At 39.0% G+C, this 21,717-nt stretch overlaps 2 protein-coding genes across 3 annotated transcripts; both read left to right on the top strand.

The window, feature by feature from the left end:
* Positions 1-949: 949 nt before the first annotated feature.
* Positions 950-11,562, top strand: lca5 (lebercilin LCA5). Of its 2 annotated transcripts, XM_057363452.1 has the most exons (9): positions 950-1,271; positions 3,156-3,501; positions 4,802-5,343; positions 5,443-5,580; positions 5,674-5,770; positions 6,187-6,320; positions 6,814-6,840; positions 7,660-7,900; positions 8,044-11,562. In XM_057363452.1, the coding sequence occupies exons 2-9, from the start codon at positions 3,165-3,167 to the stop codon at positions 8,850-8,852; spliced, it is 2,325 nt and encodes a 774-aa protein (XP_057219435.1). In that variant the 5' UTR covers positions 950-1,271; positions 3,156-3,164; the 3' UTR covers positions 8,853-11,562. The 2 variants fall into 2 exon arrangements, with proteins under 2 accessions (XP_057219435.1, XP_057219436.1); XM_057363453.1 differs by lacking the exon at positions 6,814-6,840.
* A 690-nt stretch (positions 11,563-12,252) lies between these two features.
* Positions 12,253-20,235, top strand: hmgn3 (high mobility group nucleosomal binding domain 3). The gene is made up of 6 exons (XM_057363522.1): positions 12,253-12,390; positions 14,037-14,087; positions 14,245-14,274; positions 14,704-14,754; positions 15,025-15,132; positions 19,528-20,235. The coding sequence occupies exons 1-6, from the start codon at positions 12,376-12,378 to the stop codon at positions 19,561-19,563; spliced, it is 291 nt and encodes a 96-aa protein (XP_057219505.1). The 5' UTR covers positions 12,253-12,375; the 3' UTR covers positions 19,564-20,235.
* The last annotated feature ends 1,482 nt before the right edge of the window (positions 20,236-21,717 follow it).

Here is a 21,717-nt window from a genome sequence, read left to right on the forward strand (position 1 = left end):
TGCTATGTGTGGTTTGATGCAAAATATAAAGGAAACACTGTTAATACTTGAGAAGAAATAATTTTTAAATGTAAGTGTTTGAAATTAGCTGCGTGTAGATTTTTAAGTTGACAGACAATGGAAATGTTCTTGTTATACAAAATTAGTTGATTTTATCCTCGGGTCGACTCAAGAATTTAACTTCCTTGTCTGGAAAAGCATCCAGAATCATTTTTAGATAAAGAAGTATCATGACATTTTGTTAGATTATTTTCTGTTTTCTCGTTGTTTTCTAAATTTTTCTCAATGTGTTATATAATATGAGGCTATAGAACATACCAGATTTAACTAACCCAATAGGCTATGCCTGAAATTCTCTACTGTTTAGGTCAAAAACTGTGGTTACTTATTGTCACTTCACTGATTATTAGTTGTGTTGAGATACAGTTTACCAAAAGGTTTTAATTGACAATAAATTAACAATAAACGCTAATAAATGTTGAAATAGAACAGAACAGAACAGAATATTTTTATTGTCATTGTACAGCTGTACAATACAATTGTAAGCTCTCTCTTTGAAATGTTTTATCAGTTTTACGTAAACAACATTGGACCCGCTGATTTTCATTTTTGGATACAATTATTGATACATTTCTCTTAATGTCTTCATTTGTGTTTCAAAAGAAGAATGAGTCATATATAGCCTTATGTTTTGAAGATGACAATTAACTATTCCTTTAAGTCGTGAGCTGATTTTGTATTCAGTGCATTCAGGTGATTTTACCCGAGTAAGATACAAATTCTTCAAAATAATAAAGTATAGCAATGTAATACAATTACTCATTTATCATTATAGTTCTTCTGGCTATCAGTGTATTATCAGCCGAGCTCAACAAGTCAAGTGGCGCTAAAGACAGGGGCGGCGCACGTTGCCATGGCGAAGCGTCACTATGACACCGCGAGCAGAAGGCGAGGCGAGGATTCGGATATTTCACCAACTCCTCCAGTAGCACATATTCCTCAGAAAAGCCACCATCTCCGCCATAATCGACGTCAGATTTCGCTATATTTTAAGACGGACAACTAAACAGTCGAATTTATATGTCCTTATAGCGTTTCTCCGTCTGTACATTTGAGCGTTGTCCTAGTTGCACGACATAATCCCAGTTAGTCATGTAACGTTAGCTAGCTAGCGAGTTTGTGAGCCGTTAATCGAACAACACTATTGTCTACAGCCTCAAGAAACAGACAAGATAAGATATGGAGACGGAAGGTTAGAAGAACAAAACCGAGTAAGTACTTCTTAAAATAATCTCAATCGAGTCGTGTCGTTGAGCCGTTTTTGTTTGTGGATTTGTTTTGTCACTCGATAGCACACAAAGTAACAGCAGCAACCAGGTAACTGTTAAGTTAGTAAAGAAGAAACCGCAGCTGGTACATTTTTTTCTTTCGAAGATGTTTGTTTGCTGTGACATGCACAGTGTCATGGCAAATACTGGCAAAGCATGAGATGTGTAAAAGTACTCATTTGGCATCAAGATGCCTTGAAAGCGTGAAATTGTTTTGTTATAAATGAAGACGTGTTAACTAAATCCAAGTTTTGTATATATTGACCAACCGGACAACTGCATTCTTTGTGCTTCCATGACGACCATTTGTTATGATTTGTCAACAACAGTTTCTATTTTCCATGTTTCATATTTTTAGGCTGAAATAGGTCCTGTTGTGCTGTGGTTTGTGACAATTATGGAAACCAGAACTGAATGGCAACTGTTTCTTTGTAATGGGTACCAATGTGCATGCATTTGTTCTTGTCCTGTCAGGTGCAGATGGTTTAAGTGCATAATCCTGTAGTTTCTGTCATTTGGTTTATTTCATTTCATGCCTGATAACAGTGATATCTTTTGCTATTGTTTTGGCCTCAGGGTACATTACCTAATAGTCCAGAACTGTGATCTAAAGAGTCGTATTATACTGTATCTATGACGACATCAGATGTTTTATATGCTTAAATATTTGCTCTTTGTTGTACAAACATTGCATTCCCCCAGTTATCCAATTACCATAGTCTTAATTTGAGTTAAGACTAATTTAACAGTAGCCTACTTGTATTGTTTATACACTGTTAGTTTAGATTTAAATGTCTACACACCTCAGCTTCTTTCACTTTTATAGTGCTATTGGTATTACATTCATTTCTTTAATTCTTGAAAATGGAGACTTGATTGAGACATCTCAGTGGATACCAAAATGGGCATTTTACCCAAAGACTAGAGTGAGGAGAAAGGTGAGGCAGTAATTGAATGCGTTTAGCATACCATTAAGGAGTGAATGATATTATTGTCAGTTTACAAAGGAGAGACTGAATCTCCATGGTGATGTAGAACCAGAGAGGTTATCACGATTGTGCAGATTGAAGGACTGAAAGAAGGAGGACTTGTAAGTGGCCTTACAAAATGATAATAAATCTTGCTTATTATATTAGAAGAAAACAGTCTTCTGTAGCAATTTTGTGTCTGGCAGTACAGTTGTATTGCCACTTTGTTCGTATTGACACTTGGAGACTAATCCACGACTGAACTTTATATGCAAACAACACTTTTCCTCTGCCAAAACCATAAACTTATATTATGAAACATTGTCTTATTTTGCATGATGCTATATCTCAATGGCTTGTGTTTGAGAATGGCTCATCCATGCTGAAATAATGATGATGTTCCTCATTTCATGGCTGAGTGCAGTGACAGTATCTGTGAATATGTTTGAGTTCGCCTGGTTGGACATTGCATCCCAAACCTCAGTACTAGCTGAGAAATAATGATGTGATACCGTCTTATTGTGGTGCCACAAAAATGATAGTGATGCAAATTTTCAGCCTCAAAGATGGCATGAGTGAATGTTTATTGTAAAGCTCTTCAGCAGCCCACACACACACACACACACACATTTTTAAATTCATGCAGCTTGGTTCCATTACATCCTACTCAATTACATCTCAACCACACAGCTCTTCCAGCTCCAATTTGCACACATAGCCTGTCATAGAGACAGTGCTTGTTTTTTTCTATTTGTGTGTTTGCATGTATGCGTGCTGCTTATTAATTGTGGGAGAACCACCTTTATCAGTGGCACATTCTGTCCTGTCTCAAGCCAACGTTTTGTCTCCATCGTTGTAGACCGAAGACATGGAGTTACATGAGGATAATCAGGAATCAAAGCACAGCCGATTGTCCCATCGTAGTGATGGGAAGGTCTCCAAATCATCTCCGCAATCTGGGAAACGGGAGAAATACCGGAAAGACGTAGAGGGCTCGTCTGGGGATCGTGTACGGACCAGAACGCGAGATCCGGATCGAGATCGATGTTCGGATGGAGAGCGCAGCAGTGCCTCTTCCTACTCTGATGATGATTATGAAAATGTCTCGCACTCTGACCAGTCTCTCTCGCCACGGTCCTTATCTCCATCACCACATAGAAGAGGAAGATCTAGACGTGTGTCCAGCAGCCCCTTGCGTCGAGCAGGTACACACACATTATAACATATGTAACTCCTTATAATTATGTGCAATGCATGGATATGACTATGTGCTATGTAAGACACATATTAATCCCAAACAAATGCATCGTATTGTTGAAGTGCCTTGTTTACCTCTCGTGTGCTCCCATGTTATTACACTATACTTGTAAGTCCTCATCACAAATTCATCAGCAATCCAGAAGGTCAAACAGTTTGTATGTGTCTTCTGAAGCACATGAAATCAGTCACTTTTCTAACCCTCCCAATTGTATAATTATCATGGTGATAATTGCCATCAGCATCCTAATTTCTGATCATGTTTCTTCAGACTCTGATTGCTGAGATTCAAGCCCAAGGTCTAAATGATGGCAGGCATTGTGTTCTTACTAAAACATACCTAGTCATTCTTGGTCATTCAGTCTTTCCAATAGGCAAACATCAATGTTGTCAATAACATGTTGGGTCATTTTCACCCCAAAATTTAAAACAAAGAATAGTTTTATATATTAAATATATTTATATATTATGATGGTTATACATATATTTAGGACCATTTACAACCATGCTTGGTTATTTTAATGACACATAGTTTTAATACAAATACAATTAGGGTTTGAGAATGGAAAATCAAATCCAATATCAGAATCGGAAGGTTTGGAATCGGATACTTGATATAAAATTTAAATTGCTTTTATTATCTGATATCTCAGTAAAAGCTGAGTCAATAAGTAAAAGATATTACTGATATCTCAGTAAAAGCTGTCTTACAAACCAGTCAATAAGCAGGCTAAAATTTTCACAACTTTGGAATCGAAACTGGGAATTGATAAGAATTGAAATCGATAAGCATAGGAGAATGTGCTCTTGAAAGGTTTTCATTAAAATATCACAATGCAATCTGTGTTCCAGAAAAATGCTATATTTTCCTTACGTGAAATCTATTTTCACACAATTCTTTATAAATTCTTCACAGTTTTCTTGTGAAAAATGACCAGGACTTGTTTTCATGACATCGATCTTATACAGACTGAAACATATTTTTAAATAACTTTTGTCTTGCAGTACCACCATTGACCAGCAGATTGCACAAGAGATATTTACAGTAAAAGCTCTAAATGAATTGAAGTTGAACCCTGCTTAATTTTTGATCACTGTCAGTGAAATGACTTGGATACCTTAAAATGAATATCTAAGCAAAGTATATACTTATGTAAAGCATTAGAAATATTTGTTTGGAAATATAACTGCCCTTTGAGTATTCATTAAAAAGTGTACTTTGTTCTATATATATATATCCTTTTTTAGGTGTGAGTAAAGGTGTGTCAGGTCGCCCTCCACCCCATTCCCATAATCCTCAGCAGAAATCAAGAGGCATGCGGTCCCACAGTCTAAGTAAAGATGCACCATCCAAAGATGTCGAGCCGGTAACCAAGCGAATGCTGTCCGCACGTCTGCTTAAGATCAACGAGCTAAAGAATGCATTGTCTGAGCTGCGGCTACATGCGGATGAGCTGCAGCGGGAGAACCGTTTGCTGCGGCAGCTGCAGCTAAGACAGGAGAAAGCACTGCATCGCTACAATGACACAGAGAGCGAGATCTCGCAGCTGCTGTCTCGCCACAACAACGAAACTCACGTGCTGCGAGAGAGGCTGCGACGAAGTCAGGAGAACCAGCGAGCTGCTGAGCGCAGCCTCAGAGAGAGGGATGCTCAGCTCCAGCGCTGTCGCAATCAGGTACAGAAGCTGCAACACCTCGCAGATGACCAAAATCTCGGAGAACGGGAAGAACTCTCACGGAAATTGGTGCATGCTCAAGCCATATTGCAAGAGAGTGAACGCAGAGTGAAGGTACCGTTCCAAAAACATTACGTTACTTGCATGCATGTCTGATTCCATATTTATATAATAAGTATTTTGCATGACAATGTGTACGTTATGTGTTGTTAGGAGTTGGAGAAGAACATGGAGTTGAGTAGCGGAAGCTTTCAAAGGCACCTAACTTATGAGAGGAGAAGAACTCACGATGCTCAACAGCAAGTTAAAGCACTACAGGAGGAAGTGGAGAGACTTTGCACTAAACTGAAGGTACCACTGACACAACAAACTCGTGTTGTGAAAAAATGTTTGGGTGTTGAATCATACATTATACGATATTAAATTTGTTGTATCTGTTTTCAGGAGAAAGAAAAGGAGCTGGACGCAAGGAACATCTACGCTAACAGGATGGTGAAAGCGTCTTCCAAGAAAGAAGCAGATAATGCCAGTAGCCAGAAAGGTACAGCGTGTTGATAGGCTGAGGCTGGTCTCATTACACAGTTGTGCTTATGCACATTCCTCTCAGGGCCTTCTTAGAAACTTAAACATTCAGTCCATAATTACCACTAGCAGACAGATAATGACTCCATAACAAACACCTTCCTATGGTGATAATATTCCCATGTGCTTTAGGGTCACCTTCAACTTTACATTTTCAAATGCATAGATTATTACAGTGAATCAAACTCAATATACTTTGCTTAAACATTCACATTTATGACAATGACAGTGTTAAGGCACCTAAGAACCTGGTTTTAAATAAACTTAAAAGGTTGCATTTTTTTATAATGACAATTTCTATTGTGTTTATATGTATGTGGTATGTCTTTTAAACACGTTTTTGCCTGGTTTTTTTGTGTGTTTGTGCTTTTTAAGCGACCACCACAACAAGCACTAAAGCTGTACAGACTGAAGAAAGGACCCTCTCGTTGGATTTTCCCTCGCCTCCTCCAGCTCTTACCAGTGATCTCCCACCTGACATCCAAACCGATGATTACCTCTCTCTAAAGGCACGTATACTGTAGTTCACTATAAAAACCAGTGTTTTTTCTGTTTTAAAGGGATACTTCATCCAAAAATGAAAATTCTGTCATCATTTACTCACCTTCGAGTTGTTCCAAATCTGTATAAATTTCTTTGTTCTGATGAACACATCATTTTTTGAAGACATTTTGAAGAATGTAGGACAGCAAACAGTTCTGGGGCACTTTTGACTTACTTTTAATTTATTTAATTTGTATTTAGTAGGACATCAGCAGAAGTAGCCATAAAATATGCCCTTGCAAATAAAATGTACTGATATTTCAGAGAGTTATATTCTCTCATTTAGTTCTCTGTCATAATTGCTGTTTCTTCTTCCTTTTTGAAAGATTGATTTAGCTTATTAACAGTCTCTCTTAATCTCATTCTCTTTTATCACATATCGATCTTTCAGTCAACTCACATACCTGTGAATCTCCGTGTTCATTCATATCTGAATCCTTTTTAATCATTCATTTCCAGGTTCAAAAGCCTACTGAGCATCGCAGGGTAAGAAAGCTTGGGCTCTAATACTTGTTCTTCTATTTCCCAGCATGCAACACTTTTACCAGTCTTATACCTAGTCCTGTTGTTTTGGGTCTATGCAAGACACTAGACTGAAGTTCACATGCTGGCTCCCAATAAGAACCTTTACATCTCCACACGTCTTTGATTTAGCATTGCTGCATGAAGCACTAACCTCTTATCCTCCAAATGTCTTAATCAGCAGAAGAGCACTAGTCACCTGGCTGATGAGTTTGATTGTAACGCACGAGGGTTCGTGAACATACATTCTGAATTAGGTATCTAGAACACATTGTGAGAGCAGGCTTATTTAGCTATCTTATTTTTAGCATGTTTTATTTACAGCAAAGGATCTTGTGTATTCTATAGGTTTGTCAGCTAACATAATAACATATAATGCTACATGTCTTTTTATATTTAGGTGCTCTCTTATCCAGCTGTGTCTCCTGCTCCGTTGTTCCTCTGGAATATTTTTTTTGTGTGTGTTTCTTTTAGTCGACTTCTAGTCATCTATCATCAGACAGATTTATGTTCACTATAAAATTTATACTGAAGTCCTTTAAGGCCATTTTACTCAAGTCTGTAATTTACTTGTGATATTAAAAATGAGTGACGATGGCGTGATATGAGGGCTATGAATGCAGCAGCTGTATGTTGACACGGACAAGGGTAAAATATACTATTTAGTGGTCATCATACAAAGTCCTCACAATGAAGTATTATTGATCATAGAAAAGTAAGCAAATAGTGTCCGTTCTTTGTGTCCATTGTGTCATTTTATTTCTTTCTATAATATATGAGCAGGATCAGCAAGGCAGAGACCAGAAGCAAAGAGACGAGTGGAAGATCCAAAAATTTTGGAGAGAGAGGGAGAAGGAAAGAGAGATTGAATCTGCAATGCAACAGACGAGAGAGAAGGAGAAAGAAAAAGACATTCACGACAGGGAAAGGGAAACAGAACTGTTGAAGGACAAAGAGAAGCAAAAACAAAGACTAGATCAACAGCCCAGCTCACACGACAAGAACGCAAAGGGCCTCAGAAATGGTAAGAACTTGCCAATGTTAAAAATTCACATAGCTAAATAAAATCATAGATACCATCTTAGTTCAAGATAGTTCGTTAAAAATACTTAAAAATGTTCAATAAAAATGCATAGCTTCATCTTCAGTGTATTGCTTTTGAAACAGGCCTTGACAGAGATGAAGAGGATTGGAGGATTGGTCTGTCTAAATCTCGAAAGGAAGAAGAAAGCAGGAGGCAGCGTGAACCGGAAGAGGAAGAACTTCAAGCAAGAAATCAGGAGATCCAGACCGCCAATCAAGAACAAGTTGAGGAGGAACGTCAACGCAAAGAGCAGCTGTTAGCTAAAATGCGTGAGATTGACATGCAGACACAAGGCCAGGACTCCGACTTCTTCTCAGACGACACAGGAAGTATCCGCTCTCCGCCACGATCGTCCGAGCAACGCAACCAGAACGGTATTTTCAAACTCACAGACCCAGATGAAACCGCAAACATATTTGGTAACGGGAGAAGGGAGGCCGGTATCCGAGCACAGCGACCTAGCGAAGATCTCGACCTGGCCTTTGGCAGCTATGCCCCATCTTTTGGGAAACCCGCCTTACGTACAGGTTTGGCCTCACGCAACACAAATCAAAACTCAAATCCACAGCAACCTCGAGAGTTGGACAGAGGGTTGGATCTATGCGGTGTAGTCAAAGAGAGAAAATCCAATCTCATGCAGCAGCTTTTCAGGTCCACTGCAACTCCACCTCCTTCAGAAGCATCCAGTAAGATGGAGATCCTGAGCCCTCCGGTATCAGCCCAACTCCATTCAGGAGTAGTGAGTGGACGCAAGAGGGACACAGACACACCGACGGGTCTAAACATTGGTTCTCTCCCCAACAATAGGAGCACTCTTCAAGTCTCTGAGAGCCGGCCCGCAGTCAGGGCCATTACATCATGTGATGATGGCATAGAGGAAGTGACACTCTAAATAGGGCGTCTTTATATAACAGTTGCACATGGGGAATCAGTTTTTTGAAAATGGGAAGAGATTTCAAATACCTCAGATACTTGCTTGTGTACTCCCTTATGAAGTCAGCCCTGATTAAACGGTGTTTATTTCGCGTACACGACACGTCTATTTCTTTGCTTTTAATGCACTGGGTGAAATCTAGGAGGGGAACTATTTTTCACTTTTTTTGTGGTAAAGTATTCGAAGGGTCTAAAATAATAACATTCTATTCGCCAAATGTGAGTACAAAAAAGGTCACTGGATGGTAATATTATTAGAAACTGAAACAAAATGCACATTTTAAGATGAGCTGAGAATAATAGTCTGACCCTCGCTGATCTACATAATTCAGATCAAAGAAAAATCCGAATCGCTGGTAGATCTTCCAGAATCACTCGCTGCTAATCTTGGACCCTGTTTTTGTTGTTATTAGTGCTGAGAATGTGCATACTACATAGAAAGCTACTTCTATGTAATAATGTTTCGGGACTCTCTCAGAAACATTTATAAGTATAGACAGAAGGTTGCTTTAGCATGGTGAACACATTTTCGGGCCTTATATTTGCTTTGGGGCGGCTTTGTTTGAGATTCAGAACAAAGATATCTTGTTCAAGATTCAGTTTGTGTGTTTTGCAAGGAAATGGTCTGCATTTTCAGTACTGATATGACTGTGGTGAAGCTCTGCCCTCTCACGGAGACACTCTGTGGCTTGGCTGACTCAGGTTTAGGCTGAATCTTCACTGAAGTAGTCCTCCCACACAGCACTTTTTAAAGTTTCTCTCCTCCGCATCTTACAATAGATTAAGTGTCCATTATTTTACATGATAAAGGAAAGAGTTATAGATCTAGCCTGAGTATGTATTTTTTGTTAAAAGAACAAACCAAATATTCAGAAGGTCCAGTGGGGTACTTTGACTTTCTTTTACATTCTCAGTGTGTTGTGTGTATTGTTTTGTTTGCCTGCTTACATATATCACGTTTTAATTGTTAGATGTATAGCATATGATAGATATTTATTTGGCTTTTTTAAATGCCCTGTAAAGCACAGGCTTGTCAATGTAAAAACATCCATAGAGGTTTATCTGTGAGATTTGTTGAGGTGTTCTCAAAGTTGAACTTTCTGTGAAGAGATTGCTGACTTTTCAAGTTCCCCTAAAATTGTAATGATTTGTTTTGTATTTATAAAGCTCCTCAGGGTTCAAACAGAAAAATATTGATTGACCACATATAAACGTTTAAACAATGTGTCTGTTTTTTCTCATTTGTTGTGACCTTTAACGGTGGGTGACCTTTAAAGGGACAATTCGGTCATCATTTACTCAGTTGTTCCAAATCTGTAGGAAAAATGACAATGGTACTCAAAAGTGCCCCAGAACTGTTTGCGTTCTTACATTGTTAAAAACGTCTTCTTTAGTGAAAAGCAAATAAATTTTACTCAATGGTTGCCAAGAAGTGTTTGGTTAAAAGCATTTTTCCAAATATCTTTCTCTGTGTTCATCAGAACAAAGAAAGTTGGAATAACTTGACCGTAAGTAAATGAAGATAGAATTTTCATTTTTGGGTGAACTGTTCCTTTAAGGAGTAAAGTCCTGCTATGTTTTAAATTGCGTATTTTCTTTAAAATAGTACAAATTTGCATTCACTACTTTGGACAAGGTCTTGTACTCACTTAGCATTTAAATAGTACTCAATGTATTTTGGTTTTGTCCAAGAATTCTCACTGCAGAAAATCACAAATTCACTGTTTAATATCTGAATTGTGCGTTGATCTTGCATTTAAATTTCTCCACCTCCTTAAGTCTTTTAAAGTCCTCACTGTAAAAAAAGGTTGGTTAAAAAAAATAAGTTACCTGGTTGCCTTAAAATTTTGTGTTAATTCAACTTAAAAATATTAGTCAACTCAACGAGTTTAGTCAACTCAAGAACTCAAGTTTTAAGTTGAATTAACTTTTAAGGCAAGCATTTTTAAGTTGAACCAACAACAAGTAATGTTTCTGTAGCACTAAATGGTTTTGTTCTGATGGCAAATTCTATTTTTTGTAGAATGACAACTTGAAGTTAGTTATGTGGCTTTATTTTTATGGTTTGTATGTCTGTGTTATCTGACTTTGTAAATTATTCAGATTTAAATAAGTGATCCTCTTCAATAATTATAATACAATTTTTATGGTTTATGTGTCCTTTTAATCTCTTTTCACAAGTTTTTAAGAGAGGGCTGTCTGAAACATGAGCACTGGAACATGCAAGATCATTTGTTCATGATGGATCTCAACAAAGAGACTCATAGATATGCGAGCCCCAAAAATGTACCTTTGGTACATATGCGTCCTCTTTCAGGATCAGGAAACTTCTGATTGTCTGCTCTTGAGTGGCAACAAGGTTCCAGAGATACATGTGTGTTGTGAAGCATTGTAGATTGTTGGCCATTGTAAAGTTACTATAGAATGTCATTCATTGTGAGGTTGTGGCAGAGATGTGGCCATTATGAGGTCATTGTGGAGAGATGCTATTGTGAGCTTTTGGTTCTGTGCATTTTGCCATGAAATCACATGACTGTCACATGTAAATCAGTTACATCATTGTTGAATTAGTAGTTAGTGTGAGTCTTTATATACTGTCAAGAAACCAGTCAAAAGCATGTCTGTTGTGCCCCAAGAATATTGTCTAGGAATATGTTGTCTTTTTAGGACCATTAAGGTTTTTCTTATTGTAATACACAATTAAGTGATATATGTGAATATTTTTAAATTAAAATATTTGTATTTATCTATTCTGGTTAATATTTAAAAAATATATTGTATTTCAGTAATTTATTTGGTTTCCTTTAGTTAAAAGCGAATGGCAAAAATGTAATATCAATGGTAATTTCACACAATTCAGTTTGGTCCTAAAAACAACTTTTATGTAAAATGTAATTTCTTGCCTTTTTTTTCTTTTGATTTGGGGGTTACGTGTTATCTGGGCATTATATGAGACTCTTTAAATCATGAAATGATTGTATAATTTTAGGGTCATACGTTACTCAAAGCATTACTTGAGGCTAAACGGTTTTGCTAAGCTAGGGCATACGTTTCCCATACAGCCGAGCGTGTGGTGTCAAGCGTCTATTGGTTTGTCGTCACTCTATCCCCCCTCTTACGCGAACCTTTAAACCCATCCAATACAAAGCGCTCACATTTGCATACAGAAAGCGCGTAACCAATGAGAGCAACGTGCTGAAAAGCTTTCCAAAATCCACACCAATGTCTGCGCGCCTTGTATTAACATATTTGATCCCTAGACCAATGGCTTCGATGAACGGCGGGTAAGTGAGCACCGATTTGACCAATGGCCAGAGACGAGGGTAGAGTCTGAGGTCTGCATATTATTAACATGTTATTACAAGAGGTGTTTTAGATATTGATCCTGTGTTCCGTGGTAGTTAAACTCACTCCCCCACCTTACAGGTCCGTACCTGCTTTTACAATTAAATAAAGGAAAGTCGGAGGAATTTCTTGCAAAAATGCCCAAGAGGAAGGTAAGTCGGTTTGTACTATATTTTATTCCCACTATCCTTGATTCTCCATTCTTTTTGTAAATAGCGGCTCGCGTTTCAGCGAGGAGAACGCGTTGCAGCGTCGAGCAGGTAAACCGCGGATCAAGTTTTTAAAAGCGCGCGTTCGCGCCGCGTCCCTTACTAATACGCTGTTTGCGATTTGAAATCCTGCAAACGCTATATCGATCATCTTTCCATTCGATCATTGTCGCATTTGCCGATTTCCTCCATGATAGTTGGCGGTTTAATAACCCGATGTGTCTTTTCGCAGTGAAGTCGCCACTTCGTGCGCACTTGTGTTGAATGTCACTTTGCGGTGATGCTTCAGCCGCCCTCAGTATAAACCAAATCAGAGCGCTCCGCTCTCGCCAAATGCGAATGCCCGATGCTCGGCAACGTCCATTTTAAGTTGTCTGCTTTCTGTTAGCTCACTTTCGTCGATCGATAGAGGTCCCCATTATTTTTTTATAGCCATGTTTTAACCGACAGACTCTTCCTCCACCCCCATTGCGGAGCAGCAGACCCGTATGTAACCGACCGGTTTGTCAGTCACACTCAACTCTTTCTCGCCAAGAGCCCATTGTGATGTTTAGACAATGAAAACATCGCGAAACTAGAAAAGAAATGAAAGTTACCAAAACGTAGAACTAATCTTAAATGTCAAAGTTTATATTTGGAGTAGACAAACGACGCTCTTAACCATCCACAACCCACCAACCTCTGTCCAACATCAATGGGGGTCGTCGTCTAATGGCTAAGAGGGTTTCTGTGCCCTTTGTTTTTTGTGATTACACGAAATTGCTGAGATTACAATCCTGCTTTATTGGCCAAATGTGTTTTTGAGAAACGCACTAAAGCCTAAGTTTCTCTAAGGGGAGTGTCGGCATAATTAATGAATTGCAAGGTACTATATAAACACTTTCCGCGACCAGGGTACAAAATAAGGCCTGAAAATGTATTTCCCCCCTTTTTCAACAAAGAATCAGTGCGTTTCCTTCAGGAAGTATTAGCCATTTCTTTGAGAATATATTTCGTTTGTAGTTATCTATATATTTAATAACTAAAGAGTTAACTTACATAGGTAAAATATGTGAAATTATTTTAAATAATCTATAAAACATTGCTATACTACTTTAGGATGTAATTTTGCTATGTAGTTACTGATCAACTTATTTTTCTCATAAACTGAAGAAAAATATTTGATCATATGTTTTTAGATTGATAACTGTAGTTTTTAAAATTTGGAATTACAATTTTATATCCTAATTTTCTATAATATTCTGCTTTTGCTTTTTGTCATTGTTTTGGCATATGAAACGTGGGGTACAAATAATGATTATGCTTTCGCTATTCAAATTTGGTAAAAAACTAAATTGACTACATTTTTACTACAATCAATTGCATATCAGTTTAAAACATTATAAATAAGGCAAATGCACACACCAATGGCCTATGTAACATTCATATGTGGTTAAAGCCATCTGTTGATGTTTAAGAAGTTTTTCTTTCTGTCAGTAAAAAGCTTTAGATATGAGTTCATCGATATATGTTAAACATTCAACAATACATGTATTTGTATAATATATATACATATGTACAAATTTCGTATGTTTGCTGTGTTTCCTTAGTCACCTGAGGGAGCAGAGGCTAAAGAAGCCACCAAAGTTACAAAGCATGAGGTACATTTTTATTTTGTTATTATTTAACCACTAACAGTGTAATTGAATCCTTGTAAAAAAAAATCTGTGTGTGTTTCACAAAAAATAGCTAATGCCATGAAATTCATCTTTTCAAGTTTAACTTTCTGCAGCCTCATAATGTTGCTTTTCCTTTCAGCCCACTCGGAGGTCAGAGCGTCTTTCCTCAGTAAGTGTGTCTACACTCTTTCCATATGTCCAAGTGTCATTTGCATGTTTTCTAAAAAGGTTATTGAGTGCAGTAAGCCACTCTTACGAGCTAATCTGTCATTAAAAATGGGCAATGGCTATCATACTGTGTGCCTTCTAGGTGTGCTATAGGAGTATCTGTATCTATATGAATAACTTAGGAATACAGTTAAATATTTGAATACAACAAAACTTCTATCTGTTTTTTTATTGAAAGAATACAAGTGGGTGGCAGAAAAGTCTTGACATCATTTGCTATAAGCAAGGCTTATGACAGTTTGAAAATGTTCATGCTTTCTGGACGTTTACTTTGGACACCAATGTAGTTTACATTGTGCCCTTTGTATTGTCTGTTATTAAAGTCTTGTTTTTTACTTTCTTCATCCTGTTGTCTTTTTTCAACCTTCAGAAACCAGCTCCTGCTAAGTCTGATCCAAAATCCAAAAAGACAGCTGCCAAGGTAACAACTCTCCCCCTCTTTCTATACAACATCTCACACACATGTTTTGTTTTTTGCATGTGCTTTGCATTGTGCATACATTTTTTCCTGTTCGTATGAAAGTATGTTGAACAGTTGGTATAGTTTGTTTGTATATTGAGAGAGAGAGATTAGTGTGAGAACTGGTATTATCAGGTTCTAGCCAATGTATGTTTAAGAAATACGTTGGTTTAGTACAGAATTATTTAACTGATTGTTGTCCAACTGATCATGTTTTTGTTCACTGCACAGAAGCCATCCAATGACAAAGCAGTAAAGGAGAAGAAGGGCGGAGCCAAAGGGAAGAAGGAGGAGAAAGAGCCTGCACCCACCGCAAATGGGGAGACCAAGCCAGAAGAGGTGTGTTAGCCCTGCTAGGTTGCTTATACCATTGTATAGCATTATTAGTATTATTAAAACTATATGAATGTTTGACTATTTAAGAAGCAGGAATATGTGTATGGCCTTACTAGAGATAAGAACGTGATTCATAGGTCAAAATCATAACTCACTTTTACCCGAGCGCACTTTAGGCAGAATCACAATGTTTTACCCAAACAAATGCACATGTTTGCTCTTAGCTCACTATTTAACCATCTACTGGGACAATGAAGCGCAAGTCACCCTTATCTAGTAATGGTAAGCAAAATGTCACGGATAGGCAGAAGAGAACCCAAATGCAGGCAGCAGTGAAGGGGTTAACAAAGAATATATTTATTAACAAATAGACAAAACAAAAACCCACGATGGGGTAAATCAAGAAAACAGGAAAAACTCAAACAGAACATAGACTGACTAAAACTGGACTAAACTGAGAAACACTTGACAAACTATAACAAAACACTAAAAGACTTACTAGACTAGACTCAGAATATTAAACAGCACACTGGGACCGACAGGAACAAGAACACCAGCATACACACGTACAGATACATAATACAAGAGCACAGGACAAAGAAACAAGAGGGTATATATAGGGAAGACAAACGAGGGATAACGACATGGGACAGTTGTGGGACATTAAACACTCAGGGAAACATAACGAGGAAACGAGAGGAATGGGGCCAATGACAAGACACTGGAGAGAACGTATATTATAGTCAAACGGACAACAATATGTTTCTCTCCACACATAACCAAAGACTTTGTCATGGCTCTGCTACAGGACCAAGAAAAACATGACTAAGGAAGCAGAGCCATGACAGAAGCCCCCCCTTTAATGAGCACCTCCAGGTGCTCACCAAGGGGTAGACGGACAAGACAAGGCAGACCGAGACAAAGACAAGAAACCAGACAAAACATGGGAACAGACAAGGGAACAGGACAAAAGACTACAAGGGTGGGGTGCGACAATAAAAATAACAAACATGGGAGGGGGGGTGGGGCAAAACAAGAGTCATAGGGGGCAGTCCAAAGGGTTGGGGGAACAGTCCCAGTCCCCGGCTGCGCTCGAGGGCGCTGAGTCCTGGGGGACTTAGGAGGAGTCCCGGGGGGAACAGTCTTTGGCCCTGGGAGTCTCCCAGGGACCGGCTGGACAGGGCTTGACGCCGGCTGGAAGGCCGGCTGGACAGGGCTTGACGCCGGCTGGAAGGCCGGCTGGACAGGGCTTGACGCCGGCTGGAAGGCCGGCTGGACAGGGCTTGACGCCGGCTGGAAGGCCGCTGGCAGGCTTGACGCCGGCTGGAAGGCCGGCTGGACAGGCGCCCGGCTGGACACCGGACTGGACACGGACTGGACGCCGGCTGGATCACCGGACTGGACGCCGGCTGACGGACTGGACGACTGGATCACGGACTGGACGCTGCGGCGATGCCGGCTGACCGGACTGGACCAGACTGACCGGCTGGACACCGGACTGAGCGGCTGGACCGGCTGCACCGGACTGGACGCCGGCTGCACCGGCTGGACGTCGGCTCTGCACGGCGGATGGAGCCACGCTGCCCGCCGTTGCCTCTTCTTCTTCCGCCTAGCCACCCGGCTGGTGGTCGGGTGATGGAAGGATGTATAAGGCACGGCTGGCTCCGGCTGGGACTCCTCGGAGGTGGACCCCAGGACTCACGTCTCCCCTTGCCACTAAGGCTGACTGGTGGCGAGGCTGCAGGGGTTGAGGAGAGCGGTGTGGCAATGCCTAAAACCCCGATCTGCAGGGTCTGACCCTCCTGTATGGCGGCCAGCGGAGATGGGTGGTTAGTGACGTGTTGAGACCCTGGACTCCGGTCGGTTCATGACGTACTGCCACACGACATCGAAGTCCAGCGGTCTCAACGACCGCATCTCCGCCGCGACAGGGGGTCCCTGAGACCGGCGTTAAAAAGCACCGCCACCTCCTCCTCCCCGAAGACATCCTCCTCTGCGGCATCCAGGAACCTATCAGATAGTCCTCGATGTCATCGTTCCCCTGACGAATGCCGCAGAGGAGGCGAGCCTGGTGGGACCGTCTCGTGCCCATGCTGCCTACTGGGTTCGTATTTGGCTCGTGTATTCTGTCACGGATAGGCAGAAGAGAACCCAAATGCAGGCAGCAGTGAAGGGGTTAACAAAGAATATATTTATTAACAAATAGACAAAACAAAAACCCACGATGGGGTAAATCAAGAAAACAGGAAAAACTCAAACAGAACATAGACTGACTAAAACTGGACTAAACTGAGAAACACTTGACAAACTATAACAAAACACTAAAAGACTTACTAGACTAGACTCAGAATATTAAACAGCACACTGGGACCGACAGGAACAAGAACACCAGCATACACACGTACAGATACATAATACAAGAGCACAGGACAAAGAAACAAGAGGGTATATATAGGGAAGACAAACAGGGATAACGACATGGGACAGGTGTGGGACATTAAACACTCAGGGAAACATAACAGGAAACGAGAGGAATGGGGCCAATGACAAGACACTGGAGAGAACGTATATTATAGTCAAACGGACAACAATATGTTTCTCTCCACACATAACCAAAGACTTTGTCATGGCTCTGCTACAGGACCAAGAAAAACATGACTAAGGAAGCAGAGCCATGACACAAAAGCAATACAAGTGAAAAGATATAAAACTGTTTTAGAAAAGAAGAATGCTACAATTGTATTGTTACTGTTTATATTAAAGGGATAGTTCACCTTAAAAATGAAAATTCTGTCATTATTTACACGCCCTCTTGTCATTTCAAACCTGCATGACTTTCTTCTGCAGAACACATTTATTTTGAGAAATGCTGGTAACAGAAAACCGTTGGTCCCTATTGACTTGTATTGGTTTTGTGTCCATACAATAGAAGTCAATGGGGACCAACGGTTTTTGGTTACCAACATTTTTCATAATATCTTCTTTTGTGTTTTGCAGAAGAAAGAAAATCACACAGGTTTAAAATGACAACAGGGAGAGTAAATGATGACAGAAAAAGGATACAATTTTATTGGGCAAGAGTTTGCACAGCACATCGCATAATGTTTTGTTATTTACTGAATTTAAAACATTAATCAGAATCAGAAGAGCTTTATTGCCAAGTGTGCTTGCACACACAAGGAATTTTCTTTGGTGTTGGAAGCGTCTAGTACAACACATTCAACACAATGACAATACAATTAATTACACAATTACAATTAATGAGAAATCAAAAGCAATAAAAACCATAGCATAGTTTCCTCTGGACAAGATGTTCAGAGATTATTTGAATCGTTCTCCAACACATTGAAATGCTTCTGATTTAAGATGCGTTAAAATTATTGCGTGTGTGTGGGAATTGTTGAATGTTATAATAGAATAATTGTGACCACAGACAATATCAGTGTAAGATATTGCTATAAAACAACTTAAAGGTGTAGTTCACGCAAAAGTACAAATTTTGTCATCATGTATTAATCTCCATGTCATTTAAAACCTGTATCTGACTTTTTCTGTGTAACAGAAAAGAAGATATTTTTAGACATGTCTCAGAACCATCCTATTATGGATAATATTGCTCCCCTTTTTATATTAAATTTATAAAAAAAAATGCATACACTGCATCATCCTTTGACTGCAATGACATAATTTTTCACATTTTATTATTTATTTGTCTGTGACCTTTTTAAGAACATGGTTAGTCAACATCAGCATATGTCCTTTTTATAGTTACATAATATCTTAATATATATTTGTCGTTCACTTTTTTTTACTCTGTATGGCGTAAAGGAAACATAAAAAATATTTATTGTTTAAACCGCTGTAGATAACGGTCTGTCAAAATATTGTCTAATTATAATTTCCTGTATCCTTTCAAACACTTGCATGTGTATGAACCCCTTACACACACACACACACACAGATTTGCGTATCACGCTCATCTGTCAGTGTGTCATCATGGAGAAGTTCCGCCCCCTCCTTCCTGTCCATCCGAGGGCAGAGTGAGACTGTTAGAGTAAAGGGTATGATAGTTTGAAGAGTGCAGTGTGTTTTTGTGTGTATTTGCTGTATTTAATATGCTTTAGATGTACAGTATTTTGTCCTGCTAGGACGTGTGGTGTTGAATTTTAAAATGTAGTAATTAATAGAATGATAGATCTTGATATCCAGTATGAGGTAAGTGGTGGTTATTTATACAGTATGTAGTTGTCTTGCACTAACACTGTGGCTTTGGTTCCACCTGTATGATTTCACATCATCAGGTAACAAATAAGAAAAACTGAATGAATAATTTCACAACCCTGTACAATAAGTAGTCATACTCTCTTTTTGTCTCTCTTGTGCTTTTTCTCTGTATAGGAAACTGAGACACCCGAGGCTGAGGAAAAAGAGTGATGGAGATTTGTTTTATGGAATAACAAAGAACATTTTTTATTCCTATTAAGTATTTTGTAAAACGCAACTTTTTTTAGACTTATTGTACTAGATTTCCTTAGCTTACACTCGCACTCCCTACTGAAGCACCATACCTGTCTCCTTCTCTTTCATCTGACAGAAGGATAGAATCATTTTAAGAAAAGGCAACAGTTTTTCTTGAACGTTTCACCAGCAGGTCGCCTGCCAAATGAAGCCACTTGGAATATGTCAAATCCTGTAATGTAAAACTATCCGATTCATCTTTTGCCACCATAGTATAACTTTTAGTTCCATGCATGTGGTTACACAATTGTATGCCTTTGGTGTGTTTAGTCTTTTAGTCTTGTCATTTAATTGGTTGAATTCTTTAAAGAATGGAAATATGGAGAAAGCAGGGAAGAGAGATTTACACAGTAATGCCCAAATTCCTGCTTTTTATCTCGTTTGTAGCATCATGAGATTCAAGTGTGTAAAACGGCTGATTTAAACAACCCTTAACAGTTGCATACATCCATAGCAATAAACAAGCGGTGCTTTATGCTAGATGGTTAGGAAAATGCTACAACAGAATCTCAGACAAATATAAAAGTACATCTAACTAGTTTGAGGTACTCTGTAAAATGTTTTCAAATAAAAGATGAATGAAAGGTCAGTAAAGTCTTTTGTGATTGATTTTTACTTGTTGATTCTAAGTCTGCATGTACCACATTGAACCATGTCATTATTCTGACAGAAACAAAAGCTAGTGGTCCTCAAACATTTTTGTTGTAAGGCCCCCTTTGTCTAAAGTCCATCGCTTTGCGGCCTCCCCAAATAAAGACTTGTAATCTTAAACTTTGAATTTTAATAGACCAAAAACATGTTGGCCCGGTTTCACAGACAAGGCTTAAAGTGATAGTTCACCCAAAAATGAAAATTCTGTCATCATTTGCCCACCGTCATGTAATTTCATACCTGTATAAATGACTTTGTTCTGATGAACACAGAAAGATATTTGGAAGAATGCTAGAAATGTTCAATTCTGTGACATCATTGACTGCCGTAGTAGGAACAATTAAATGGTAGTCAAAGGTGCCCCAGAACTGTTTGTTTTCCTAAATTCTTCAGAATATCTCACTTTGTGTTCAACAGAACAAAAAAAGTCCTACTATGGTAGTGGATGATGTCACAGAACTGAAAATTGCTAACATTCTTACGAATATGTTTCTTTGTGTTTAACAGAACAAAGACATTGATATAGGTTTGAAACAACCTGAGGGTGAGTAAATGATGACAGAATTTTCGTTTTTGAGTGAACTATCCCTTTAAGGCTAGTCCCAGACTAAAATGAATGTGTGACCTGTCTAACTGAATATAACTTGCCCAGAAATATCTTATCAATGCCATTGTTTTGTCTCGAGATGCACACCAGTAATGTATTTTTATAAAAGAGACATAAATATCTTAATTCAACTAAGGCATAGTCCTGTCTTAAGCTAAGCCATGTCTGTGAAACTGGGCCATTAAGTTATACAATGCTGGAACATAAATTCTTTAACTTAATGATACATTTCTATTCTAATTCATAATATACCACAAAATCTGTGGCCCCCTGAATCCATCTTGGGGCCACGGCCCCAGTTTGAAACACTGCTCTAAGCAGCTCCAGTTTTGGTGGAGTTTGTGTTTTTAACATTGTAGAAACCTCTTGAGGGCCTGAGGTGGTCGGTCTAAAGCTACAAAAGCCTTTCAGTGTAGTTCTTTATACACAGACACATGTGACCCCAGTAAACGCACACACTCACTAAATACAACTGCTGATGTTAGAAAGTGAAAGGTCAGCAATGCTACTGGGAGGCAGGAACTGAGAAGAGGAAATGGACTGACAGTCCTCATTGGTCCTGTCTGCTGTCTTTTTTAAAAGCCCAGCCAATAAACAAAAGTTAAGATTTCCTTACGTCCATTAAAGCACACAAGATGCTCTTTTGGACATTCTCGAAAATGCTGTGGCATAACACAGATAATAAGGTTTTGTACAAACTTGTGGAGCTTGAGGGAATGCTGGCATCATTAAATCATAAAGGGGATCAAACCACATACTGAGAAAATCTACTTCTGAAATAGGTTTGTAGACAAGTAGGCCTATATACATTG

The sequence above is a fragment of the Triplophysa rosa genome, linkage group LG21, assembly GCF_024868665.1.
Source record: "Triplophysa rosa linkage group LG21, Trosa_1v2, whole genome shotgun sequence".
NCBI classification, from domain to species: Eukaryota; Metazoa; Chordata; class Actinopteri; order Cypriniformes; family Nemacheilidae; genus Triplophysa; species Triplophysa rosa.